The sequence below is a fragment of the Pituophis catenifer genome, unplaced genomic scaffold, assembly GCF_029215685.1.
Source record: "Pituophis catenifer annectens isolate HBS135680 unplaced genomic scaffold, rPitCat1.0.hap2 SCAF_2, whole genome shotgun sequence".
Lineage (NCBI taxonomy): Eukaryota > Metazoa > Chordata > Lepidosauria > Squamata > Colubridae > Pituophis > Pituophis catenifer.
Genome location: NW_027256882.1, coordinates 115,281,697 through 115,306,351, shown reverse-complemented (window position 1 = coordinate 115,306,351; position 24,655 = coordinate 115,281,697). Strand labels below are relative to the sequence as shown.

The 24,655-nt window shown below is 36.2% G+C and overlaps 1 protein-coding gene across 1 annotated transcript in view; it reads left to right on the top strand.

Annotated features, from left to right (window-relative positions):
• WWC1 (WW and C2 domain containing 1) overlaps positions 1–21,928 on the top strand; it is a 107,763-nt gene extending 85,835 nt beyond the window's left edge. The window contains exons 12-23 of the mRNA XM_070934139.1: positions 3,808–3,916; positions 5,379–5,459; positions 6,012–6,098; positions 9,389–9,581; positions 10,291–10,443; positions 10,601–10,695; positions 11,227–11,377; positions 13,495–13,659; positions 18,272–18,391; positions 18,938–19,168; positions 20,958–21,079; positions 21,862–21,928. Coding sequence (XP_070790240.1) covers positions 3,808–3,916; positions 5,379–5,459; positions 6,012–6,098; positions 9,389–9,581; positions 10,291–10,443; positions 10,601–10,695; positions 11,227–11,377; positions 13,495–13,659; positions 18,272–18,391; positions 18,938–19,168; positions 20,958–21,079; positions 21,862–21,928 — 1,574 coding nt within the window. The remainder of the gene's footprint in view (positions 1–3,807; positions 3,917–5,378; positions 5,460–6,011; positions 6,099–9,388; positions 9,582–10,290; positions 10,444–10,600; positions 10,696–11,226; positions 11,378–13,494; positions 13,660–18,271; positions 18,392–18,937; positions 19,169–20,957; positions 21,080–21,861) is intronic.
• Positions 21,929–24,655: the final 2,727 nt, after the last annotated feature.

Genomic DNA, 24,655 nt, shown 5'->3' with positions numbered 1-24,655 from the left:
GCACTGTTAAATAACACCAGCTGCCTGCAATTACTGCAAGTTCAAATCTCACCAGGCTCAAGGTTGACTCAGCCTTCCATCCTTTCGAGGTAGGTAAAAGGAGAACCCGGTTTATGGGGGCAATAAGCTGACTTTGTATAAAAAAGAACACCGCTTGGGGTGGGGGCGAAAGCCCTACTAAGTAGGTATATACAAAAGTATGAAGGCTATTGCTTAACGCATTGTAAGCCGCCCTGAGTCTCCGGAAAAGGACGGAATATAAATCAAACCAATAAATTTATTTTATTTATTATTTATTATTTATTTATTTATTTTATTATTGCGATTTATAAATAAACCAATAAACTAGACATATCCAATTCCTGCAACCGTTCTTCATGTTTTACCCTCCAGTCCCCAAACATCTTTGTTCATCTTCTCCACAGTCTTTCTAGAGTCTCAACATCTTTTTTATATTGTGGTGACCAAATCTGGATGCAGTATTCCAAATGTCAAGGCATTATATAGTGGTACTAACACTTCTCATGATCTTGATTCTATCCCTCTGTTAATGCAGCCTAGGACTGCATTGCCTTTTTTGGCAGCTTCAGCATACTGATGGCTCATATTTTAGTGACTCAAATTCCCTCTCACAGTTACTGCTGTTGAGCCAGGTACCACCTATTCTATACCTATGCATTTGGTTTTTCTTGCCTAAGTGTAGAACCTTACTTTTCTCAACATTCATTTTGTTAGATAGGACCCAGTGTTCAAGTCTATCAAGATCCTTCTGTATCTTGAGCCTATCTTCTGGAGTGTTGACTATTCCTGCCAACTTGGTGTTGTCTGCAAATTTAATGTTTTCCTATTCTATCCCCTTGTCTAAATCATTGATGAAAGTATTGAAGAGTACTGGCCCTAAGAAAGAACCTTGGGGTACCCCACTGTATACTTCCCTCCATGTAGATGCTGTTCCGTTAAAGGGTATGAGTTAAGTGCAGTTGTTCAGCCAGTAACAAATCCATCTGGTGGTGATGCTGTTTAATTCATTATAAAATACTACTTTAAAATTGGGTATAGCAAATTGACACAATATAATGCACAATGTAATGACTATATAGTCCCATAACAGATGGTAATAGCATTTGGACATTTTGTAACACTCTTAGATATTATTGTTAACTTGTCAGCTTTGTCTTCTGAATTTGTGGAATAGTGAGACAAAAAAAAAAGCAATTATTACATTCTTACCAAGAAGAATTGAAAGAGAAATGAACAAGGATATGAACAATGGATTCAGTTTTGCCCAGGGAACAGGGACACTGACTTCCAACTAAGGGGAGCCATTGACTGTTCCTTCTAATAATGCTAAAGGCAAGTCAACATACTTAGCCTGGGATTTGAGGAAAAGTGGAAAAGGTCGGCTATCTAAATAATTTGGGACTGGAACTTATATTTTTTTTACAAATTTTATTCTTTAGAAAATACCTTTTCTGTATATACTCCTATATGTACTTTATACTTACATGTTTGTATACACACACACACATATGTATAGTAAACGTATTGTGTTTACAGATATGCCAAAGGCTACATGGTTCTTAAAATACTATACTGCTTTAAAAGTAAGAAACTAAGAGGGACTATCTGAAATATGCTATAATGGAAGGAAACCGGAAATCTGGAGACAAGTGGCACTCCCTACTGTCCTTTCTGCCATTGTCATTCATTTTCATTCACATTACTTTGGGAGCCAATATAGCTAAAAACAATATACTAAGGAGCTAAATGAATATATTTTATTTATTAAAAATATTTGGGTATTACCTACTTTAATGAGTCCAGGAGGTTTGCAATAATACAGTAAAACAACTAAAAATAGCAATAGCACTTAGACTTATATACCACTTCACAGTGCTTTCCAGACCTCTCTAATATGTTAAAATTATTAACATTATTAAAATATTAAAAAATCTTCAGTGGTCCATTCTTTTCAGAGAAGAAAAAGATTTTCAATCAAATACCTTTAGATGTTCCTTGCCTTCCTTTTCAAAACAATCTGTTATTAATAATCAACTGAAATTAAAGCAATCATCCTAATCTCATAATCTAATAGTTAAATTTATGCTGTCCTGGGACAACTTCCTGAATTATCTGAATAAATTAAAATGAAAACAACCGCATACTTTTATCATAACAGTTATTTTGTGGCTGTCAATTTATCAACTGAACTGCATGAAAGGTCAGGAGACATTTGATTGATAAAATGATCAAATATATGCGTCCTACAAATTTATTTTGAATTTACAGAGCAGCATTATTCAGATTTTAAGAAGTATTTCTGAGCTTCTGTTCTATTTGATTAAAGCATGCTGTTTGTGACACAAAACTATCAATCTGGGGGTCTTGAAAAGTTTTTTTAAAATAATTTGTCTTTAACATGAGGGATAAGTGCTTGCTTCTTCGCTGTGAGCAATACCACAATTTGTATTTGGAGTGTGAAAGGGTTATTATTCCCATTAGGTCTTGATGGCAATTAGCCTAAACTTTCTTGGTTCTTTGAAAATGGCTGAGGGAGTTAAAGAGAAAGCTACAAGGCACTAAGCAGATTAAGTGATTGAGGATTGTTATTCAGTCAGCAGACAAAATAATCACCATAGGTAGTTTATTTCAGGGCAGTAATGAGTAAAAACATTCACTCCCTGAGATTTGCACACACAGGTCAGAGAAGTGGAAAAGCTGCCTGATTGAGTTACAGCATAGCCTTCTGGGATCATGTGTCTTCACATGTAAGATACAGCTAATTAATTCACCCCCCCCCCATTACACCTCCTTCCCTTTCTTCATAGACATCACTTATAGGAAACGTTTACTGTTTTAAAATATTGTTCTCTGGTGTCATTTAAATAGTTGGGTAATGGAAATATAGGATACAAATCAAAATAACTGTAATAAAAGAAAAACAATTCAGCACATGAGCTCATGCAGTCAAAACCCTTGATCTATAAAATAAAAGCAATAAGACTTTTAAAAAGAATATAATATAACTAAGGACTTTTTATTAGATTAACCTCTGTTCATATTTGCCATCTCAAGATTTCTCCCAAGCTAGTTCCCCCAAGCTCACAGTCATCAAAACTAACTTGACTTCAAATGACTGCTTGCTTGCCATTTGAACCTGTAGCCAGCAACCTGGAAGTCTTCCAAGGATAGTTCAATAATCTCTCTAATCCCATTCAGCCACTTTATCAGTTCCTTTATCCTTTACATCTCTCAAATTTGCCAACCAGAATCAATTTTCCTAATCTATTATTCACTCGGATCACATGCCCAAAGTATGAGAGTTTCTGATTGCATATCATCATGCATTATTTCAAAGTTGGCATCTTTCTCTCTCAAGATGTACAATATTTAGATCAAAAGCAGTGCTTCAGAATCAGTAGGGCCAGTAACACTCTACCTGTCAGCATCTCCTCATATATTCAGACAATTTTCTGACCTTGCATACTGTAGTAGTATAAGATCAGTATATTTGGCTCAAATTAAGCAGACATTATGTTAAGAAGGTGACATCAAGGACCTTCATCACTTTTCAACCCAAATGCATATTTTTTTGAGTATGTGCCGCTATTGTGCAAACTCGGGGGGGGGGGGAAGCATGTTATTTTTAGGAAGCAATCAACAGTGCCCACTTTAGATCCAGATATCACCATTGGATCCACTGCTTTTTGAATTAGATACGGGTATCTAATGAGTCTGCCCATTGGTTTCTTTAATATTGTGCAACTTTGTCATGAATTTACCCCTTTTGTTTTTGCATTTTTCTAGCTGTAAATATGATTGAAGGATCTGTACTGAAAGTGGCATGTGTATCAGCTGCAGTGTCAGATGAGTCAGTTGCTGGAGATAGTGGGGTGTATGAAGCATCTGTGCAAAGGTAATTCTCACCTAAATTGATTACAAATTTGATTTGCATACATCAACTTTACCAAATAAGAAAAGTTGAATCTTGCAGATTACATATTTGTTACGAAAAAAATTGTCAAGGGTATTTTCAGGCCACAACAATTTCACTAGATAGTGTACAAAGTATAATACGCTGGTCTGCATTTCATTTTCTGATACCACTGGAATGTTTCCTATAGACTCCATTTTTAATTTCCCATAATTGAATAATATAATTCTCTTGTTCAAAATAGCCAGCCAATTTCCCCTAGGAAGTGTGTTGGTTCTGTAGGATAAACTGTAAGAAAGCTATCTGAAGTACTAAAGACTATGTTAATCAAAGATACCCCAAGACTGATGAGACATTATCAGCCAAGGACTCACTGAAATGCAACTTTTATCTTATTCTTTCTAACCTTAATTTTACTTATGATCAGTAGTTTCTCTTGACCAATTTAGCATTCTCCTAGGGAGGGTATGGAATGAATTTTAAGCTTGTGCCCTTTCTGCTTCTCATGATTCTCTCACTGAGAATCCCACTTATTTGATTTTCCCATGTACTTGGAGAAGTAAGTCCTTAATTAAGAAATCTTACAATTATTAAATATTAAATATTAATATTACATATCACATTTAAATGGTTTTCTACACTCCAAATTTTGGGGCAGAAGACTATGCTGTGACTATACAGTAGGTGGGAAAATAAATGCCGTCTATTTGTTGCAAAAGAGAGCAAAAATGAATTACTTTTTAATGATTTGACTTTTTTTTAGAAAAAGAAACCTAAAAGTTTATAAAGTAAACCATGGTATAAAGACTCCAGTTAATGTATTTCTCTCAGTCTCTTGGGTGGTACAAGTGTTCTCTATGACTAGCTGTAGTAGCCTTTATCAGTTTTGGTATAATAACTGCATCCCTGTCTAAATTAAGATATTTGATCTAATCATCATCAAATTATTGCCAGGTATTAAAATTGCACCTACTTTTGAAAAACTGTCCAAAATACAACTGCTAGTATATTATTGGAGCCTGAGCAACAAAGTCATGGGATCCCAGTAATTCCTTTGTTGCTCAAACTTTCACAAATGATGCTGCTCATTAAACCCTAAATAGCCTGGGTTCAGAATAGTCAAATAATTCCTATAGATCACTTTCTGATCCATAAGTTGTTCTTGAAGATTCTTCTCAAGATAGCTACACAACAGAGGGCCCTCTCAGAACTGTGTGCATCAGCAGCATGCCCTCCCCATGGAGGCTAACCTGATACCTACACATTTCTGATCCCACACAAAACCGTTTATTTCCCCTCATGATTTTTAGACTATAAAGAAAGATTTTCAGTAGCTGTTCAGAAATGGATGTTTTATGTTTTTACATTTTGTTTTATGTCCTTATTATTGAATTCTATTGGCATTTTAAAATTTCTATTTAAATGTCTCTGTTATCTTTTTCAGGCCTTGCATCTCAGAAATGGCGACATTTGAGAATGATGATGCAGATGCCTCTATTACAGCTAAAGTTCAAGTTTCAATGAAGTAAGATGAACGGCTTCTCCTGTGCTTTAAGCTAGTATCCTTATTAGTACTGGATAATTTTTCTATAATAGAGTGGCCTACTGCAAGTAAGATTACAAAAAAAGCTAGAGGTATAGATTTGAATGTGATATTAACAGATAATATTGGAGGCTTAATGATGAGGCCTCAAGGCACAATTTTTCTGGACCCTCATACTTCATTATCATTCTTTTATCCATAGTGTAGATGCTTGGCAAAAATATGACTGTATGCTTGAGTTCATTTCAGCTCTCTCTAATTTTAATTATGTTTGCTTAAATTAAAGACCACTGAGCCCAATCATCTTGTAATCACTTCTTTGGCACATATGCCGGGAAATCCTATTATATCCAAACAATTTTCCTCTTTTGAAAGATCACAGAGGATTGATTAGTACTAGGTATGAAAATCTGAAAATATTTCATAAGAATGAATAGGGGTATCTGTATATCTGTATGTGTGTGTGTGTGTTTGTGTGATTAGGATTATTTTATTACAATCTACAATTGCATCTTTCATTTATTTTCACTTCAGGTATGACGACAAAAATAAACAATTTGCAGTATTTATTGCCCAATTGAATAATGTGCCTGCTCTTTTACCACAGCAAGACCAGAAAGTGTAAGTAATTACAAGGACAAAAATATTTCTGCAGGTCTCCATCAGTTATCCTAAATGACTTTTTAAAAATCTAGTAAGACTAAAAGACAAAAAAGTCTTAAATTTACCAACTATCACTTTTGAGCCTATATAGCAATTTACTTGAATAAATAGATATTCTTCTACATCATTTTCATTGAAAAAAATATTCTTAAATATACATAGCTAATGGCTTGTGGAAAATGCTTCAGCTTCACAGATGACATTAAAAATTAGAATTATTTCTGATGTACTTGAAATATTCCTCTGTACTTCTGCAGAACAAAGCTTTTCCTCTCCACAATATATGAAATGATTAATGCACTGACATGAAAAAGATGTCTCTGCAAATTCTAATGACTCTCCTCCATGCAATTTTTTAAGAAGACTACCTTAAAATGCAATATGAAACACATATACTATATAAATATTAATGCTATAAAACAGGGGTCCTCAAACTTTTTAAACAGGGTGGCCAATTTATGGTTCCTCAGACTGTTTGGGGGCCAGACTAGCTGGGTGGGCGTGGCTAGGTGGTCATGTGACTGGATGGGCATGGCCAATTTAGCAGTCCAAACAATACACACAAATTAAACTTTAATTTGTTATGCTCCTGCGGGTGGAAAGCAGGTTAGTGAAGGGAAATGGCTGCCTTGGGTTGTGATGAGAGACTTCTCTTTCTCTTTCCCCCCCTCACTCTCCCTCTATCTCTCTCCCTCCCTCCCTCCCTCCCTCTGGAGACTGGGGAGGCAAAAAACTGGCCCATTTTTGGCCTCCAGAGGCCTCCGTGCATCCCGTTTTTGGCCTCCCTGGTCTCCAGAAGGTGAGTAGGGGCCAGCGGGTAGGTGGGATGATGTGGGCGGAGCAGCCTTGTGGTCCTGCGCGGGGCGGATTAATGGTTTAGGCCATATCCGGCCCACAGGCTGTAGTTTGAGGATCCCTGCTATAAAATAAGAATTATCATTAGATCCATAAATTCATATCTGTTACAGAATTCCTAGAGCAGGAGTCCTCAAACTTTTTGAACGGGGCCACTTCAGGGTCCCTCAGACTGCTGGGGGGCCGGACTGGCTAGGTCCCCCATGTGACTGGGTGAGCGTGGCTAGCTGGTCATGTGACCGGATGGGCATGGCTATGTGCATAGGGATTACTCAGAGGGCTGAAAAAGTCATTTCTGACTGGTCCTCGCACTTATGACCATCCTCACATTTATGCCCATTGAAGCATTCTTAACAACCGTGTCACTCATTTCACAACTACTTCTCTTCATCATGGTGACAAGATAGGGTGCAAAACGTAAAATGTACAGTCGTAAAATGTAAAATGACAGTCATAAGTGCAAGGACTGGTCAAAAATGCGAGAACCGGTCAAAAATAACTTTTTCAGCCCTCTGAGTAGTCCATATGCACATAAGGACTACCCAGAGGGCTGAAAAAAGTGATTTCTGACAGGTCCTCGCACTTTTGACCAGTCATCATTTATGCCAATTGCAACACTTAATTAAATTAATTAAATAAAAATGACCTACTGGAGCGGTCGGAGGCAGTCCGAGGCGGGTGTTCGGGCCGGCTACAGGGCAAGGTGATACAACCGGGGTAGGTAGACCGCTGCTGCCCAGGTGGGAGGTTGGCGCAGGCCTACAGGGCTGGCTGCAGGGTGAAGCGATCAGATGGGGTAGGTCAGGGGTCTGCAACTTTAAACACTCAGCCTTAAACACATGTAAACACTTAAACACAACCTTAAACCTGGATGGGCATTGCCAACTCCATATCACTTACTCCCACCCAGGTTTTGTGGCTCCCAGTATTTTCTTTTGGTATGTCTGTTTGTCTCTTTCATCACTCTCATCTCTTTCTTTCTCCCCCCCTCTTTCTCTCCTTCATCTCTCTTTCTCCCCTCTTTCTCTCCATCTCTCTTTCTCTCCATCTCTCTTTCTCCCCCCTCTTTCTCTCATTCATCTCTTTCTCCCCTCCCCTTTCTCTCCTTCATCTCTCTTTCTCTCCATCTCCATCTCACCTGGGCAGTGGCGGCGGCAAGTCACAATGGGTGGGCGTGGCCAACTTTTTTTAAATTTTATTTTTAAAAGCATTTTTTCTACAACCTTAAGAGGTTGCAGAAAAAAAATGCTTTTAAAAGCCTCTGACAATCAGGCAACTCAGCTGGGATCGCCAAAGGCTTTTAAAGGCATTTTTTTTCCTACAACCTCTTCGGCCGAAAAGCCAGCCATGCGAGGAGTGGGTGGGAGTGGTGGGGCGGGAGGCAGGGCAGGGGGTGGGGCTGAATCCCACCACTGTGCGGGCCAGATGCATTGTGTCAGCGGGCCGTACTCGGCCCGTGGGCCGTAGTTTGAGGACCCCTGTCCTAGAGCATCCTTTGAACTATTGTTTCGTAAAAAAGTAGAGAAGTTATTAAGGAGCTGTTGCTGGGATAAGTCTGTTCCTTTTCTTTGATCTTATTTTTTTTTAAACTGTCAAATACGATGGAATATTTTAAAGGGGTAAGAATTCTGCTTAAAATTAATGAATCAGCTGAGCAATCTTGAAGCTCAGTAGCTTCAAGGAGCAGAAAACTGTATATGCAAATTAAGTGTGGTCAAGATTCTGCATGAACACAGTTTACAAAGAGATATAACAGATTATCTGGGAATTTTTTGATTCTGTCCCATCTATAAATGTTTTTCTCTGTTAAAGATAGTACTGTAATAATAAATAGTTCTTGGAAATTGAATAACTACTATGTCTATTTTAACATAGAATGCAAGAGGGATCTTGTTTATAATTTGTCATAGTTTTTTGATTTTTATATGTTATACTGGAACTTATTTCTCATGTCTGTGTAAAGAGAGGAAAGGGGAATCCAACCAAGCACTGAAGTGAATGTATATTCTACTCTAAACTATCGTGTTTCCCCAAAAATAAGACCCTGTCTTATATTTTTTTGAACCCTGAAATAAGTGCTTGGCCTTATTGCCATGCGCTCAAAAGCCTGATTGGGCTTATTATCAGAGGATGTCTTATTTTGGGGGAAACAGGGTATGTCAAGTTCTGCCATTTCTAACTCAACTTTTTTACATAATTGATATACTGAAATCTGTCATGATTTTAATATTAATATCCATCTCAATCACAGACTTATAGGAACAAATAGAAGTTGAAAAATAAGTTTCTAAAAAACTATGCAAAAATGGGTTACACTGATAGTCACTAGTGATATTCACATATTCAGTGAACTTGTAGAGTAAGTAATCCTTATTTAAGATTCTTTCCAACAGGAGCATTCGTGTGGCTGTTCTCCCTTCATCTGAAAGCACAAGCTGTTTGTTCCGTACAAGACTCATGGATGCATCAGACAATCTCACATACAATGAATTATTTTGTGTTACAATCCCTCATTCAGTTTTGCGACAGAAGACACTAAGGATTGATGTCTGCACTTTAGATAAGTTCCACCTTGAAGAATGCTTGGTTAGTGCTTATTTCTATGTGATAATGTCATCTTCTTCATTGTGGTGACCTCAAAATATGGGAGAGCAGATCGCCACCTCTCCTAAATGTGAGTGGCACTTGGCACCACAGTAAAGGCAGTTCTCGACTTACGATCACAATTGGGACCAAAATTGTTAAGCAAGATGGTTGTTAAGTGAGTCAGGCCCAATTTTACAACCTTTTTTTATCACAGTTGTAAAGCAATTCACTGCAGCTGTTAAGTCATTAATCAAATCCAGCTTCCCCCATTGATTTTGCTTGTCAGAAGCCAGCTGAGAAGGTTGCAAATGGTGATCATATGACCTTGGGCCATTGCAACCATCCTAAATGCATGCTGTTTGCCAAGCTCCCAAAGTTTGATCACGTAACCGCGGGGATGCTGCAATGTAACTGAGGGTCATTCATAAGTCACTTTTTTCAGTGCCTTTGTAGCTTTGAATGGTCACTAAACAAATGATTGCAACTTGAGGACTACCTGTAATGTTTATATTGAAAACTCTCTTGTGTATGACTTGCATAGTTGTGCAACTGAACATTGTTTTGCGCTATTACTTAGAGTATAAATGTAAAGGAATGGTAAATTATGTACACTGCCCAGAATCACGCATTTATCCTAACATCTGGGAATCAAATTCTTTGAATGTCCTGAAGGGACTCATCAATGTATTTTGTTTTCTTTTTACTGTAGGGAGGTGCACAAGTTAGCCTGGCGGATATTTGCAGATCAGGGGAAAGGTCAATGCGCTGGTACAACCTCCTCAGCTATAAATATCTACAAAGGCATAGTTGTGAAAATAAGCAAGAGGATACTTGTTCTGAGCTACTCTGCACTGAGAAAATGGTAAAAACTAATAATTAAAGGTGTTTTTGCACAAACTGTAGGAGACAAAGCCTCATGGCCAATATATTTGTTCTCTCAGCTTGAATAATGGTAGTCTTTGGTAAACCTTCAGACACTGAGGGTGATATTGTTAATCTTGTTAACCTATTTTCCATAGGACTCTGTATCTGCATTGCTGGAACAAACTGTTGTTGAACTTGAGGCAGTAGAGAAAAAACTAGGAGAAAGTACTTTCGGTACCGATGAAACCTGGTGAGTCGTATGATGCAATCATGGGATTCCATAATTCTTTTTACAATGACAGAATTTAATAAAGGATATAATCAAATCCCCCTCTATGGCAATTTTTCATTATATAGGCATTAAACATTGAAGTAATTCTTTAGAGAAAATCGCTGTATTAAAGAGTTTAACATTTCAGTTTTAAAATTGGCATCTTTAAACACACGCTAATCTTTAGAACATGATATACTCCTAACACAAGCAAAAGCTGCACACAATATTTTGATATTAATCCAATACAAATTTCATTTTGTATTTTCAAATTTGTGTATTTGGTGACACACATCTCCTGAGATCTCTAGTCATGATGAGAAGACTTTCTATAGCTCTCACTGTTTTAGATCTGTTAATTCAAGCATATGTCATGTAGCTATGTCCAGTTTATTTAATTTTATCACATGATGTTGTGATGTTTTCCTTCCCACAGTGACTGTGAATGTAATAGTTTTGACAAAGTTCCTATATGCTGTAATTTTGTGTGAACATTGTTCATTTTTACAGGCAATATAAGGGAGATGGTGAACAGGATGGTAACAGTGAAACTGAAAATGGTGAGACTGAAGCAGAGGAGGAATTTTATGGCAGAAGAATTGTGTGGGCCACTGAAGAGAACTTGCTACCTTTGTTGCAGGCTGAGTCAGCAACCATCAAGGTAAAGAATGTATAATGAAAGCAGAATCCGTTGAAAGCCAGTGAGCAGAAAGACAAGCTGCCTTAAGCATTATGCCCTTGCTGCAGTCCCCTTGTTTCATTTCTGACAAGCTGTCTTTTGAATTTACATTCTTCACTAGGCTCATGAATCAATATTGTTGAGGTTTGTTTTGTTTTTTATTATATAGCCTTCAAATATCATTGGCGAATTAGTTGCTTTTGAAACCCAGTCATGGCTCTCTCCCAGTGATTATATTAAGACTGGCTCAAATCTCAAAGCTCTTGGCTTGATGGAGGTCTCTCTTTTTTTTTTTTTTTGCCCAAATAGAGCTATGTAACTTTCCAATAAATAGATATGGAAAATCACACTAACATCTTCTGCTTATTATGAACAATTACACTACTGCCAGAATTTACAATATGCCTATTTGGCCTTGGAAACACAAACCAACATTTCCATAGGCAAATGGGATGGTGCTATTTTTTCTTGCATGTCAACATAAGAATTTGACAAACAGTTCATGTTTTCTCATTAATAGGAGAAAAAGAATTCCTGAAGTGCATTTTCTTTATTGTTCTTTCTCACTGCCATCTATTCCCCAGATTCAAATATCAGATCAATATCTCTTTTTGTATTAATTTCCATACTCTGATATTGAAATCTATTATTAAAAATCAGTGTGGAAGTTTTAAAGGCGCTATAATGTTTCTGTTTTATTGTTTAGATGCATTTCATTAGAACACAACTCTCTTAGCTCTGTTTTCAACTAGAGATTCCTTCTCTATCACTATCATTATCATTATCTATCATTATCTTAACATTTATCGTTAGTTGCAAACAAAAGCTTTGCACTTGCAAGCTACTTTGGGGTGCTTGTTTATACATAATAGAATCTATGTTGAAAAACTGACTGACCATAGAATCCCTGATTCCAAAGTAACTAAATTCTGTAGGATAAAATCAAACCAAGCTAATTATCCATTAAAATATTGAAGTTAATTGGCATAAATTAGCTGACATAGATGAAAGTTGCTTTCCTCTTCAAATAAAATTTACAAGAATTTATGCATGTATGGAGGGTGCCGCTGACTTTTCATTATGAGTCACTGAAGTTGGTTGTTCAGCAGAAAAAATATGGTGCCCTTTCAATCCTTAGTCTGAAATGAAGCAGAATAAATGTTCTATCCCCAAAAGAAACAGGGAGAAGAAATCCATAGGACAGGAACACCTTGTTTGATGCCAGTTATTGACAAAGAAGTTCCAGAAGTTTTAGGTTGCCAATTGTTTGATCCCACTGAACTCTGGAGAATTAGGACCAAGAGAATGATTCTCCATTGTTCTTTCCTCTATTGTTTTGCCACGTGTGGCAGTGGAAGTTGCACGAGAACAAATCTGGTCCTATTTTCTTCTTCCCCTTAACTTCACTTGTCTCACATGGCAATCAAAGCAGACTAAGAGAAAAGGAGGGAAGTGAGTCTTTTCTCTGTTTACCCATGGAGCCGATTGCTGAAGTGCTGCTTTTTCCCATAGCTGGCTAAAAAATGGCATTCCTCCATGACATCAATGCACTTTTCCTGTCATTTCTCTAAATATTGGAAACCAGAGATCTCTTGCCAGTTTTTCAGGGTTGGCAAGAGAAATGGAAGAGACGGTTGCTTGGGACAATGGGAGAGAACATAGCCCTAAAAACCATTGTCAAGGTGTGGGTGTGCCAAAAGCAGCTTCGGGTTGCTATTGGGAGCAGGGCAGATCCTTTCCTTTAATCTTACCCCAAAATAAGGCACCACAAGGGGACCACATTATACAGTTTGTTCTGCAAAAGTTGGAAAATATCACTTTAGAAGCAGAACAGGTAAACACAGGTAAATGCTGGCTCAACTGTAGGATGGGGTGAGCTGAGGATGAAATTGTTCATGCCTTATAAATCAATTTGTTGAGGCATTGCTAGTCCAGACTTAATGGGCTGTGTCGAAGAACTCATTGTGTTGCTGTGTATTTTTTTTTATGTACTATAAGCATTGAAAAGAAATATCATACAATTTTGTTCTTATAGCAAAGCAGTCAGGCTGAAAGTATATCAGGAAAGAAAACTACATTGATATATCTTTCACTTCCAGGTGGATAAAGAGACCAACACAGATAGTCTTATGCAATCTTCTCTAGTAGTTCGTCCAAAAGATAAAAGAACACCTAATCCTTTACAAACACCCTTTGTTAGAGGCAGCACAATCATCCGCTCCAAAACTTTTTCTCCAGGACCACAAAGCCAGTATGTGTGTCGGGTAAGGAAAACAGAATTAATGTATTTATTTCTTCATTCTCCCTCTTCTACAAATAGACCACTAATAATTATCTTAGTTAACACCACTACACACTTTATGGAAGAACATTTTCCTTTCCTGGATTCTCTTTTGATAATTTTGATATGAGTTAGGGAAAAATAAACTGGATTTTCAGTTAGTTAAAAATGCTCTTTGAAAATCATTAAAATCTTTTGACAGACCAACTCCTGGCAGGCTAAGCTAGTAGTTCAAACGAAAGGGAAAAATGTTAAAACTCCCCCACTTAGATATGTGGGAGAAGTTGCCAGGATATTCTTGCATAGAATTTCAATTCCCTTAATACATTTTTTTAATCTCTTTCAAATTTAGTGGAGAAGTAACAAAAGTGTTGTTAAAATGCAAATTATGACCACAATTGAGCCCAAAATTTCTGTTGTTAAGTGAGACATTTGTTAAGTGAGTTTTGCCCCATTTTACGACTTTTCATGCCACAGTTGTTAAATGAATCCCTGTAGTTGATAAGTTAGAAACCTGGTTATTAAGTGAATCTGGCTTTCCCATTGACTTTGCTTGTCAGAAGATCGCAAAATGTGATTACATGATCCTGGGACACAGCAAACGTCATATAAATAAAGGTCGTAACTATGAAAATGGTCATAAGTCACATTTTTCAGTGCCATTGAAAATTTGAACGGTCACTAAACAAACTGTTGTAAGTAGAGGTGTCAGGTTTCCAAGTAATAACCCCAAAGCAATCAAAACTCTGAGGCCTAAAGTTTTCTCAAAGCGTAATTTTATTTGGGTTGTCATATTGGCACAGCTGGTGAAAACCTGAAGGATACAGGGTTTTCCCCACCCAAATCAAAACCCAAAGTTCTTGCCCCCCAGGTCACATGTCCATCACATGGTCCAGACAGGTTGCAGTCCCAATTCCCGCTGGCTTTGGTTCACGCCCTTCCAACACTTGGTAGAGCGTCCTTGGTTCCCATGAGAAAGAATGTTATTTTGGCTACATATCCCCCAGCTATCGCTATCTCCCATCTTACATTCCCATAGCTCCACCCGGCATCACCGTGCAGCCCTGAAGATGCTCCCCCCAAAATTCTTCAGGGCTAACACGAGGACTACCTGTCTTATTTTGTTTTCTTTTCCAAACCTATCCTTCTCACACGTACACATCCCTGCACATGTCCAGCTTTTTGAACTTGGAAGAATTTAAAGTTTGTATGAATAGAAATGCTTTTATTTTAGGGTATAAGGTATGTTTCAGTGCCAAATTTCATTTTCTGCTGTTTTAGGGCTATGCTCATAATTTGAATAGTTCTGTGGCTACGCAGTAAATTCCAATGAAAAATATGTTGCTTGTTAGGATTATATATAGTGTGTAGTATTACAATGTAAGTCCAGCTGATAAACCTTAGCTCCTATGTGTCAAGAATTCTAAAGTCCCTAATTGCCCAACTCTACTGGAATTCAGATGTAGTTGCTTAGCATAAATATTACCATATTGTTTTCTTCCAAGTTATGTATTCTGCCAGTTTTATTGCTGCTCAATTATGAATCAAATGTGGTGACTTTTATAAAAATAAAGGAGAAAGAATATCAGGGCAATCTGAAAATAAACATGGCTGTGATTTCAAGTGCAGCCTATAACGCAAGCAAGCATGAATGAATCCAGTGCATTGCAGCTACATCTGTGGGGGTTTGCCTTTTTGATAAAATACTTATTTATAATTAATTTGCACCAGGAGACAGGATCAGGTAGGACTATAAATAAACACTCTTTAGCTTTGGTCTGAGAAGCAAAAGATGGAAAACACTGTCAAGAAGTTCCTTTCATGAAGGATGGGCTGGTTCTGTTGAAAAATGTTGGGTTCCTTCAGCACATCAATTGCTGAAGGCACCCAAGAGGTCTCTTTTATGTGTGCCACTGAGAGCCATTTTTTTATTGCAGCGGCATATAAATATGTTAAATAAATAAAATTATGGCTCACAAATTCTGACACCGTCAGGATTTTTAGCTATCCATTTTCTCTTTGATTAGTTGCAACTCTAAGCAATAGGCTATACAATTTTATCATCTTGTTGTTGTTGTTGTTTTTTAAAGTAGACCTTCTGGCATCAATCCACAGAATAAATGACACATGACAAGGTGTCCAGGCATTGTATGATAGATGAATAGTTCAGTACAGTAAACAACAAATGAAGAAAATCCTTCAGAGCATCTCAGTTTACTTACCTATCTGGCACAAAATAGCAAAAAATGCAGCTTTAAAACTTAAATGCTGCTTGTCTGATATGTTCAATAGCTTTGCAAGAAGAATGTATTACTTAGCATTACTTAATGCCCTAGATATATAAAAGGCATTGGGAAGAAATAACTCATAAGTAAGCAGCTCTGCCCAGTTTTACAGGGAAAAAAATCAAAGACATTTTGTTCTATTCGGTAGTTACATACAAGACAAATGACAATGACAACTGGAAATTTAAGATATTCTACTGAGGGGCAGATTTCTTTTATATATATATATATATATATATAATGTTTTCTGAGGTTTTCGCGGGTGTTTGTATGTAGGTCTTTGGTTATTCGGGTTTTCTCCCGCATAAAATTGGAGGTTTCTTGGCAACGTTTCGACAAAGTCTCATTCGTCATCTTCAGGCTGGTGTTCTCGGCTTCGTGCTTCTAGGAGCAATGCATGTTCTAGGACAATGCAATGCAATGCAATTCTAGAACAATGCAATGTTCTAGGAACATTGCTCCTAGAAGCACGAAGCCGAGAACACCAGCCTGAAGATGACGAATGAGACTTCGTCGAAACGTTGCAAAGAAACCTCCAATTTTACGCGGGAGAAAACCCGAATAACCAAAGACCTACATACATACATACATACATACATACATACATACATACATACATACATATATATATTATTAGGTTGATCCCCTGCAGCCAAAGGCCTTCGAAATCACAGTGTGATTGAATACAGATAGTCCTCGATTTACGACCCCAATTGAGTCCAACATTTCTATTGTTATGTATGACATTTGTTAAGTGAGTTTTTCCCCATTTTACGACCTTTTTTTGCCACATTTGTTAAGTGAATCACTATAGTTGATAAAGTTATTAACCTGGATGTTAAGTGAGTCTGGCTTCCCTATTGACTTTACTTGTGAGAAGGTCGCAAAAGGGGATCACGTAACCTTGGAACACAGCAACGGTCATAAATGCAAACCAGTAGCCAAGCATCTAAATTTTGATCACATGATCATGGGAAGCTGCGAAGGTCATAACTGTGAAAAACGGTCATAAGTCATATTTTTCAGTGCTGTTTTAACTTTGAACAGTCACTAAATGAACTGTTGTAAATCAAGGACTACCTGCATATGAAATTATATTTGTGTCTAGATATGAATGGGTCATACTCTGTCCACCACCAATACTCAAATTAATTTTCAGAACAAAACAATTTTTGAATTCTTTAACTTTAGAGGAAATTGCCAATTATAAGATTGTCATTTCCCTTGCCCCATAAAGAAAGCAGAGACATTCTATGGTACTTTTATGCCATTTACAGTGAAATAAGAAACTTAGAACTGTTTGCTGAAAGGAATAGAAAACAACAAATTGTCTTGAGAATGAAAAGCTTATGTTGGACTCCTGAGCTGTAGCTTTTTTATTAGCCTGCCCTGAAGATGAATGGCATTCTTTCCTTCTCATTGTTATGGTCCGCCGGCGCCTGCGGAGCTGGCAGCAGAGTCGGACAGTGAGGAGGTTGGGGAGGAACATGGGCCCGAGTATGGGGAAGGCTCGGACGAGGGCTCTGTGTCAGAGGCAGAGAAAGGGCCTCTAGGAGATACATGCTGCCTCTGTAGCCTCCAGAGTCGGACCTCAGTGAGGCAGAAGGACAGGGAGAGCCTGTTCCCATTGTGTGCATGCGCAGAGCTGCCAGAAGGCAAGAACAGTTAAAACAAAAGGGACGACTCGGAAATAGGGCTTGGAAATGATTGGCCCCTCCCATAAGACTTAAAAGAAGAGAGAGAGAGGAGGTGAGGGGTTAAATGGAGAAAAGGCTAAGTCAGAGACTGAGGTGAGCACTGAAAGAATGGATAAAACAAGAATGGATAAAACATCAACAAAGATTCACTGTATTGAAAAGGCCAGAGGTACTGCTGGAAGCTACAAAATAGCATCACAGTCAGTCTGATGGACCAGATGAGTTAGAAGACCAAGTGTTGAATCCAAAGTCAACATTTGGAGTGGTAGATAGGGCTATGCCACAAAACATTGTTGGGGAGCAGAGGAGATGAAGATAGAAAAGCAAACTGGCTGGAGCAATTGTTATTCTGAAAAAGAGTAAGGAAGAGGAGGAGAAAAGCAAGAAAAAGAGTTTGGAGAAGAAAACAGCTAAAATTAGAATGAGAGGAAGAGAATATATTGTATTCTATAATATATATTATAAATCAGCTAGAGGCCCATTGAATCGAGGCAGTGTATAAATTCTATACTACAAATAAATAAGTTTATTTTTATTCCAATGGAATAAGCTCCTAAAGATAGATGAGACAATATCTACTATCAGTGATTTTTTTTCCTGTTTTTTTCCCCAGCTTAATCGTAGTGATAGTGATAGTTCAACACTATCTAAGAAACCACCTTTTGTTCGGAATGCTGTTGAGAGACGAAGTGTCAGAATGAAACGGGTAAATAATATTTTTATATATTGTCCAGTTTTTATTTTAACGTTTCCTTATATTTGTTTTTCATTAGCTGATCAGTTAGTTGCTTGGTTAATAAGATTAATGAACATTTTTTTTTATGTACTGAGAGCTTCAGGCAGCATCAAGTACAACAGTGCTTAAACTAAAGAAAATTTCAATATTATAAATTAAAATAAGAATTGTTATTTATTTAAAGCAGTATAAATTAAAAGTAATGACAAATAGTTGTGATGTAAAAATAAGGTGGGTTTCTACATTTTCACAACATAGAAAGATGATATAAAAAGTATAATGTTTCCTTTGAATTAAGTTTGACTCCTGGTGACTTTATGGACATACAGTATACACCTAGGAATGTTTAGCAACAGTCTGGAAGAGATTTGCAATCACCTTCTTTTCCAGGATGTTATCAGTCATTATGTTTCATACCTTGCTATTTCAACCATATTTCCTGGTGGGGTACTATCTGGTCTGATCTGCTATACCAGGTAAGGTATAGACACCAATTTGGAGTTTTAATATATTTAAATTATATTGTTGGCTTTTTTTTCCCAGTCCTCTGTTAAAACTCTTGGACCTGAGCGTTTGATCCGTACTTCTCTCGACCTGGAATTAGATTTGCAGGCGTCAAAGACCTGGCATAGTCAGTTGCTGCAAGAGATTTCTGTCCTCAAACAGCTCAAGGAACAGTTAGAACAAGCTCAAAGTCAAGGAGAAAAAGAGTTACCCAGATGTATAGATGAGAATGAGCAATTCAGGATGTTAATGAGACTGGTAGAGAAAAAGGCAAGTATTCTTAAGGCTAAAAATTGGTTTTGACTTTCCATTTCTCCAAATGACAGTATGATCCAAGAGTGATTTTTAAAAATAAAAACACATCTTATTGGTGGTTAAGGGCCTAGTTTATTTTAATGGGAGTTAAAAAGTTTAGTTAGCCTATTCTGACTTCTATGCAAGGCAGCGTGTTCCACACTAATGCCATATTTCCTTGGAAGCTGAATGATCTTAAATCATAGCATTTATAGGGCAAAGATTCCTGTCAAATTTGAAGTGACTAAATTGGGGGGAGGGGTTTAAAAAGTTCATGCTCCACACACAAATTTGCAATTTGCATTCTATAGCCACCTGGAATTCCACTTAGTGTCAAATCACTGACATGACAATTTCAGGCAAGTGGCATAAGACATGGGGTATATGACTTTTTTCAGCCCCAAAGGAGAGGAAGGCAGGAGGAGAAACACCACTTCAATAATGCAATCACATTTCAATATGCTCTCTTTATTCTCTGGTAATAAGTCTCTCCCACCAAAAGTGCAGCTGTCAGGGACCTAAAACCTGCCCCTCTTTTGTATTAAGTACTTTGAGATGAATCTTGTTTTCTTAATAAAATTCAAATGTATAATAAATGCTGCCTTGAGATATTGCCCAAAACATAATTTAGGACCCAGATTGTGGGGGAAATAAGATGACTTTGTATAAATATACAAAAGTTTGAAGGCTATTGCTTAACGCATTGTAAGCCGCCCTGAGTCTCCGGAGAAGGGCAGCATATAAATTAAAGCAAAAAAAAAAAAAAATTAAATACAGGTAAAATTAAATGTTTTTTTTTTAAATAATGTGAAGTATTATTCCTAGCTAATACAGTTATATGTACATAGTCTGGAATTATAATAATTATAATCCACCTTGACTTTGTGTGCCACAGTCCAAATTTCTATGGTGATTGTCATCATGTCTTTTATAATGAAATTACATAAATTATGCAAATTATATTCTTACATCAGTTAAAATCATCTATTCAAATGATACAAATTGATGCAAATGAAGTAATTTGTGCCATTTGCATCACAGAAATTATGTAAATTGCCATTATGATATATTTTAGTGGATATTTGTGAATAACGGTATGTCACTTGCTCCAATGAATCCATTAAACAAGGTTTTATTATATGTAATACCCTGTTGCAATATAAATGTATATTCCAATGTTCATAGGATTACTCTATAACATATATGAGATATAATACATATATTACACACAGTAATATGTATGCACATTCAGTTTTCAGCAGGATTGTGAAACAAATTTTGTTCATAAATATTCTATGATATGACTCTAAGTTAAAATACACTTGTCATCAATTCTTGTTCTTAGAAAAAGTGACTATCTTTGGAAGTATTAAATGACAGATTATTAATTCATAAGATTCTATTGACCTCCATTCCAGTTCTAATTTTTATATTTAACTTTTTCCCCCCTTTATTTTTAGTTGGGCAAAATTAATCCATTGAGATTTGATAATACTACATTTCACAGGAAATACACTAATTAATTTTTTTCTGCCTCTTCCCCCCAAAAAATTCCTCCAATGGTAGAATTGGTAGAAGCAACAGCAGCAATTAAACAATTTATACACATTCTGTCTTTGTATTATTTCTAAATAAATATGTTTGCCCTCCCTGTTACATTTCAAACATAGAAACAAACTACTTTTAATCTTACATATATGTGTCAGATTAGGAAAGAATTTGTTATACTCCTATTTAAATAAATGATTCCATTCTCATCTTTCAGACCTTAAAGGCTGGATGTAAGTATGAACGGAAGGCTGATAAAATGATGAGGGCAGCTGCTAAAGATGTGCATAGATTACGAGGGCAGACCCAAAAAGAACCTCTAGAAGTACAGTCATTCAGGTAGGAAAAATATATCCTTTTTTTCTTTGCATATCCTTTCTTTTGTGCACCCTTTCGAAATATTTTCTGCTTTATCTAGATTCACTGATCAATTCATTATCATTAATATTTAAAACAAGGTAATCGTATTTGCATCAATTTCATCTTCTGATGAATTGTGTTTGGCATTTTATAACAAACATATCCTTTTCTGGCATGGCACTGTTTCAACAGTTAAATTGCTTTCATTGAAATAACTTACATGCAAATGCTTCACTATGTAAATGAAAATTATCGTGCTTTGCTAAAATATTTATTGTTCTGGTTAACAGTCAGATTTTTGATACTGAAACTGTTGCATTTCACTTTTTAAATTATTGCCAACAAAGGACCGAAACAATGAATATCATAGCTTGCTATGTAAAAAAATTAGAATTTTGATGCCCCTTTAAGATTTAATAGTATTTAACTTTTGTGGCAGTAGTCCATTTCAGTAGTTGCATCATATTATTTGAATAAGAGGAGTTGTAAACAATGAGGTCAGGTGAAAATGACATATTGATAACTATGATACCATGTATTTAATAATTATGATGACATAGTGGTCTGTAGATTTTATGCTGTAGCACATCTATTATTATCAAGATTACATGATAGTCTCCTTTTTTTTTATTCACAGTGGTTTTAAAGTCAAAGTGATATTGTGAAATTGTACATTGTTAAACATAGATTTTTATTTTCAGATTTTGACTGTTGAAACGTTAATTAATTACAATAATAACTGATGCTTTTGTTATTTGTAGAGAGAAGATGGCGTTTTTCACACGACCGAGGATAAATATCCCAGCTCTCTCAGCAGATGATGTTTAATGTCTATTTAAGTATTTTGTTCTTAAAACCACTTCCGAAAAGTATATGTCATTCACTGAAGTTTATTTATATCATGTTAGTACATTGATGGCTTTATCACTTCTAGGGCCAGATTTTTAACTTTCTTTATTTTTTTCATTGCAAATGCCAGCATTAAAATTACACTATCATATAGTTTGTATATTTAGCTATGTATTTTTGAAAGATTTTTAAAAATGAAACAGTATAGCTCACAATGCCATTTAAAAAATATTTACATGTTGACATTTTGTACAGCTTTGCTTTTTTTAAAGACAGGTTTTGCTGCAATAAATTTTGAATTTGAAAAGGATCTGACATACAATTCTAAAAACAGGACCCCAACTCTTATATAACTAGGTTTTGCTAATTCAAATATTTTTATATCAAATAAAGGATAAAAGAAGCCATTTTGAGAGTTAAAAATGAGTGCCCTGTGAGCTGTGAAACACTTCCATTTCCATCTAGGTCATAAAAAATGGGTGTGGAGTTTAAATGCCTACTGCACTTTAATCTGGAGATTGTTACTTCATTTCATTATGCTGTTATCCTGTAAGAGTTCCTAAAGCCCTGTGAATCCTGTGTTAAAAAGAGAGTTGCAGGAAACATATATCCGTGGCTACATATTTGGCTTGAAAGAAATATCAAGAGCCAGCAGCTATTTTAAAAAAGCTATATCTGTCTTAAAATTATTTGTATTTCTTTTAGTAAATAATCCTCATATAATCATGCCAGTTTACAACCAGCAGCAACCAAAAGGAGCTTCTAAAAACAAATAATTTCCGGTAATGTTATTTAATAGCTACAAATGCTTTCTGTGTTGGTTTTTAAAAAACTAATTTAAATCTAGTAAGTTCTCCCCATTCTTCAGCGAGAAAGTATTTAATCCGAAACGCTTTCTCTGATTATTATTGAGAGCATCTATTTGGATATTAAAAACAACATTCTAGAAGAAAACAGCAGCAAATTGCTGACTTGCTCCTGCTAAGAACTACGTGGATTTTACCTTAACTGAACAGCCTGCAATAATACCTTGGTTTAAAAACCTGTAATCATGTTTATAACCCAGTTAATCACATTGCTTGTAATTTGTTTATTTTTCCCCAGTTTGTTTACTTTAATAATTGTGTGTGTGGGGGGGGGGGGGTTGTGCACACCCAAGGACTCTGCTCTGCACTTTCATTTTTATATGCCCATCTTTAAATATACAGTATGCACATGTATACATGCATAGATGTAGAACTAGACATGGTTAGGTTATGGAACTAGATGTCAATTCACTCTTTGATGCATATGAGTGCCAGTTTAGTTGTAAGGCACCAGGAGATTGTGAGTTCTAGTGCTGCCTTAGGCTAGAAAGCTGGCCGGGTGACTTTGGGTCAGTCACTCTTGCTCAGCCCAAATCATAGGCTTGTTGTGGAGAAAATAGGAAGAGAAAGGAATATTAAATATATTTGCTGTCTTGACTTATTTATAAAAATAATAATGGCCTGATAAAAAAAATAAATACCCTTTCTAGTCACTTCAGGAGAAAATAATGAAACAATGTGTCTTATTTTTAATAATTAGTAACTGCTAATTATCGATTTTAATGACTTCAATCCAGAAAAAAAAGTATGTGAAAGAAAGTCAGGAGGATAGAAGCTGACTTTTCTATCCTCTCATCCTCAAGCAGAATCTGGTATTGTTTTAAAAATTAGGCCAAGGCACAATCCAAGAATGAGAATTCAGTTGCAGAAAATACTTCTGTCAGTTTTTTTGTAATATCCCTTTTAAATCATAGCCTACTTGCTTTAGGAGAGTATCTTAATCCCTGAAAGAGACGTTTGGCAAGAATTTATTGGAGGATGGGATAGGAAGATCATCTTACACTAACAACCATCCACTTCTCTAGACCCAAGGTCTATTTTGCTTTTCATATAGCATTTGAAGAAATGTTAATACATTCCAATTTGATTGTTTTCTTTGAAACATGAATGTGTGTGAATCCAGGATCTATATGGCGTTTGGCTCTCTTTGGAACATAACTGAAATATATTCTTACATTAACCCATGTATTTAATTGTTAACAATTTAAGAACAGAGAGTAATGGACACTGGAATACAAAGGCCTTAAAGGTCCACAAAACAAGATGCACCTTCAGGAGTAAAGTTGACAAGTGGTTTAAAATCTCTTTTCCTGAGATGTATATATATATTTTTCATGTATAAACACTGGAATAAGCAACCACTAAATGATTGAATTTATATATTTTAAATTTTGTTAGGATTAACATTAAAATTGTTATAGATAGAAATTAACCTACCTGATCGTTGTGTCTTTTGTATGCCTATGTATATAATTCAAAATATATCACTTCATACAAAGATACAGATAAATATGGCTCTTTTTCAGATCCATGCAATGATAGAAGCCAACAACTGTGATTGAGAACAATGTTTTTTTTTTTTAAAGGCTTGTTTTTCTTGAGAGTTTATTCTGCACATATTGAAGAACTTTAGTTGTTTTTCAGCAGTAGCTTCCACATGTTCTTCAAAACTCATTCTTACTGGATTTCAGTGGTTTATTGATCTACATGGATTGAAACAAGCAAGCAAAGAAAATACAGTTTCACAACTTTAAAAGATAATGGCCTGAGGTTTATATTGCAAATGAATTTTTGCAGCCTTCCCTGACCTGAGAGCTATCTAGGTATGCAGATTCTTAAC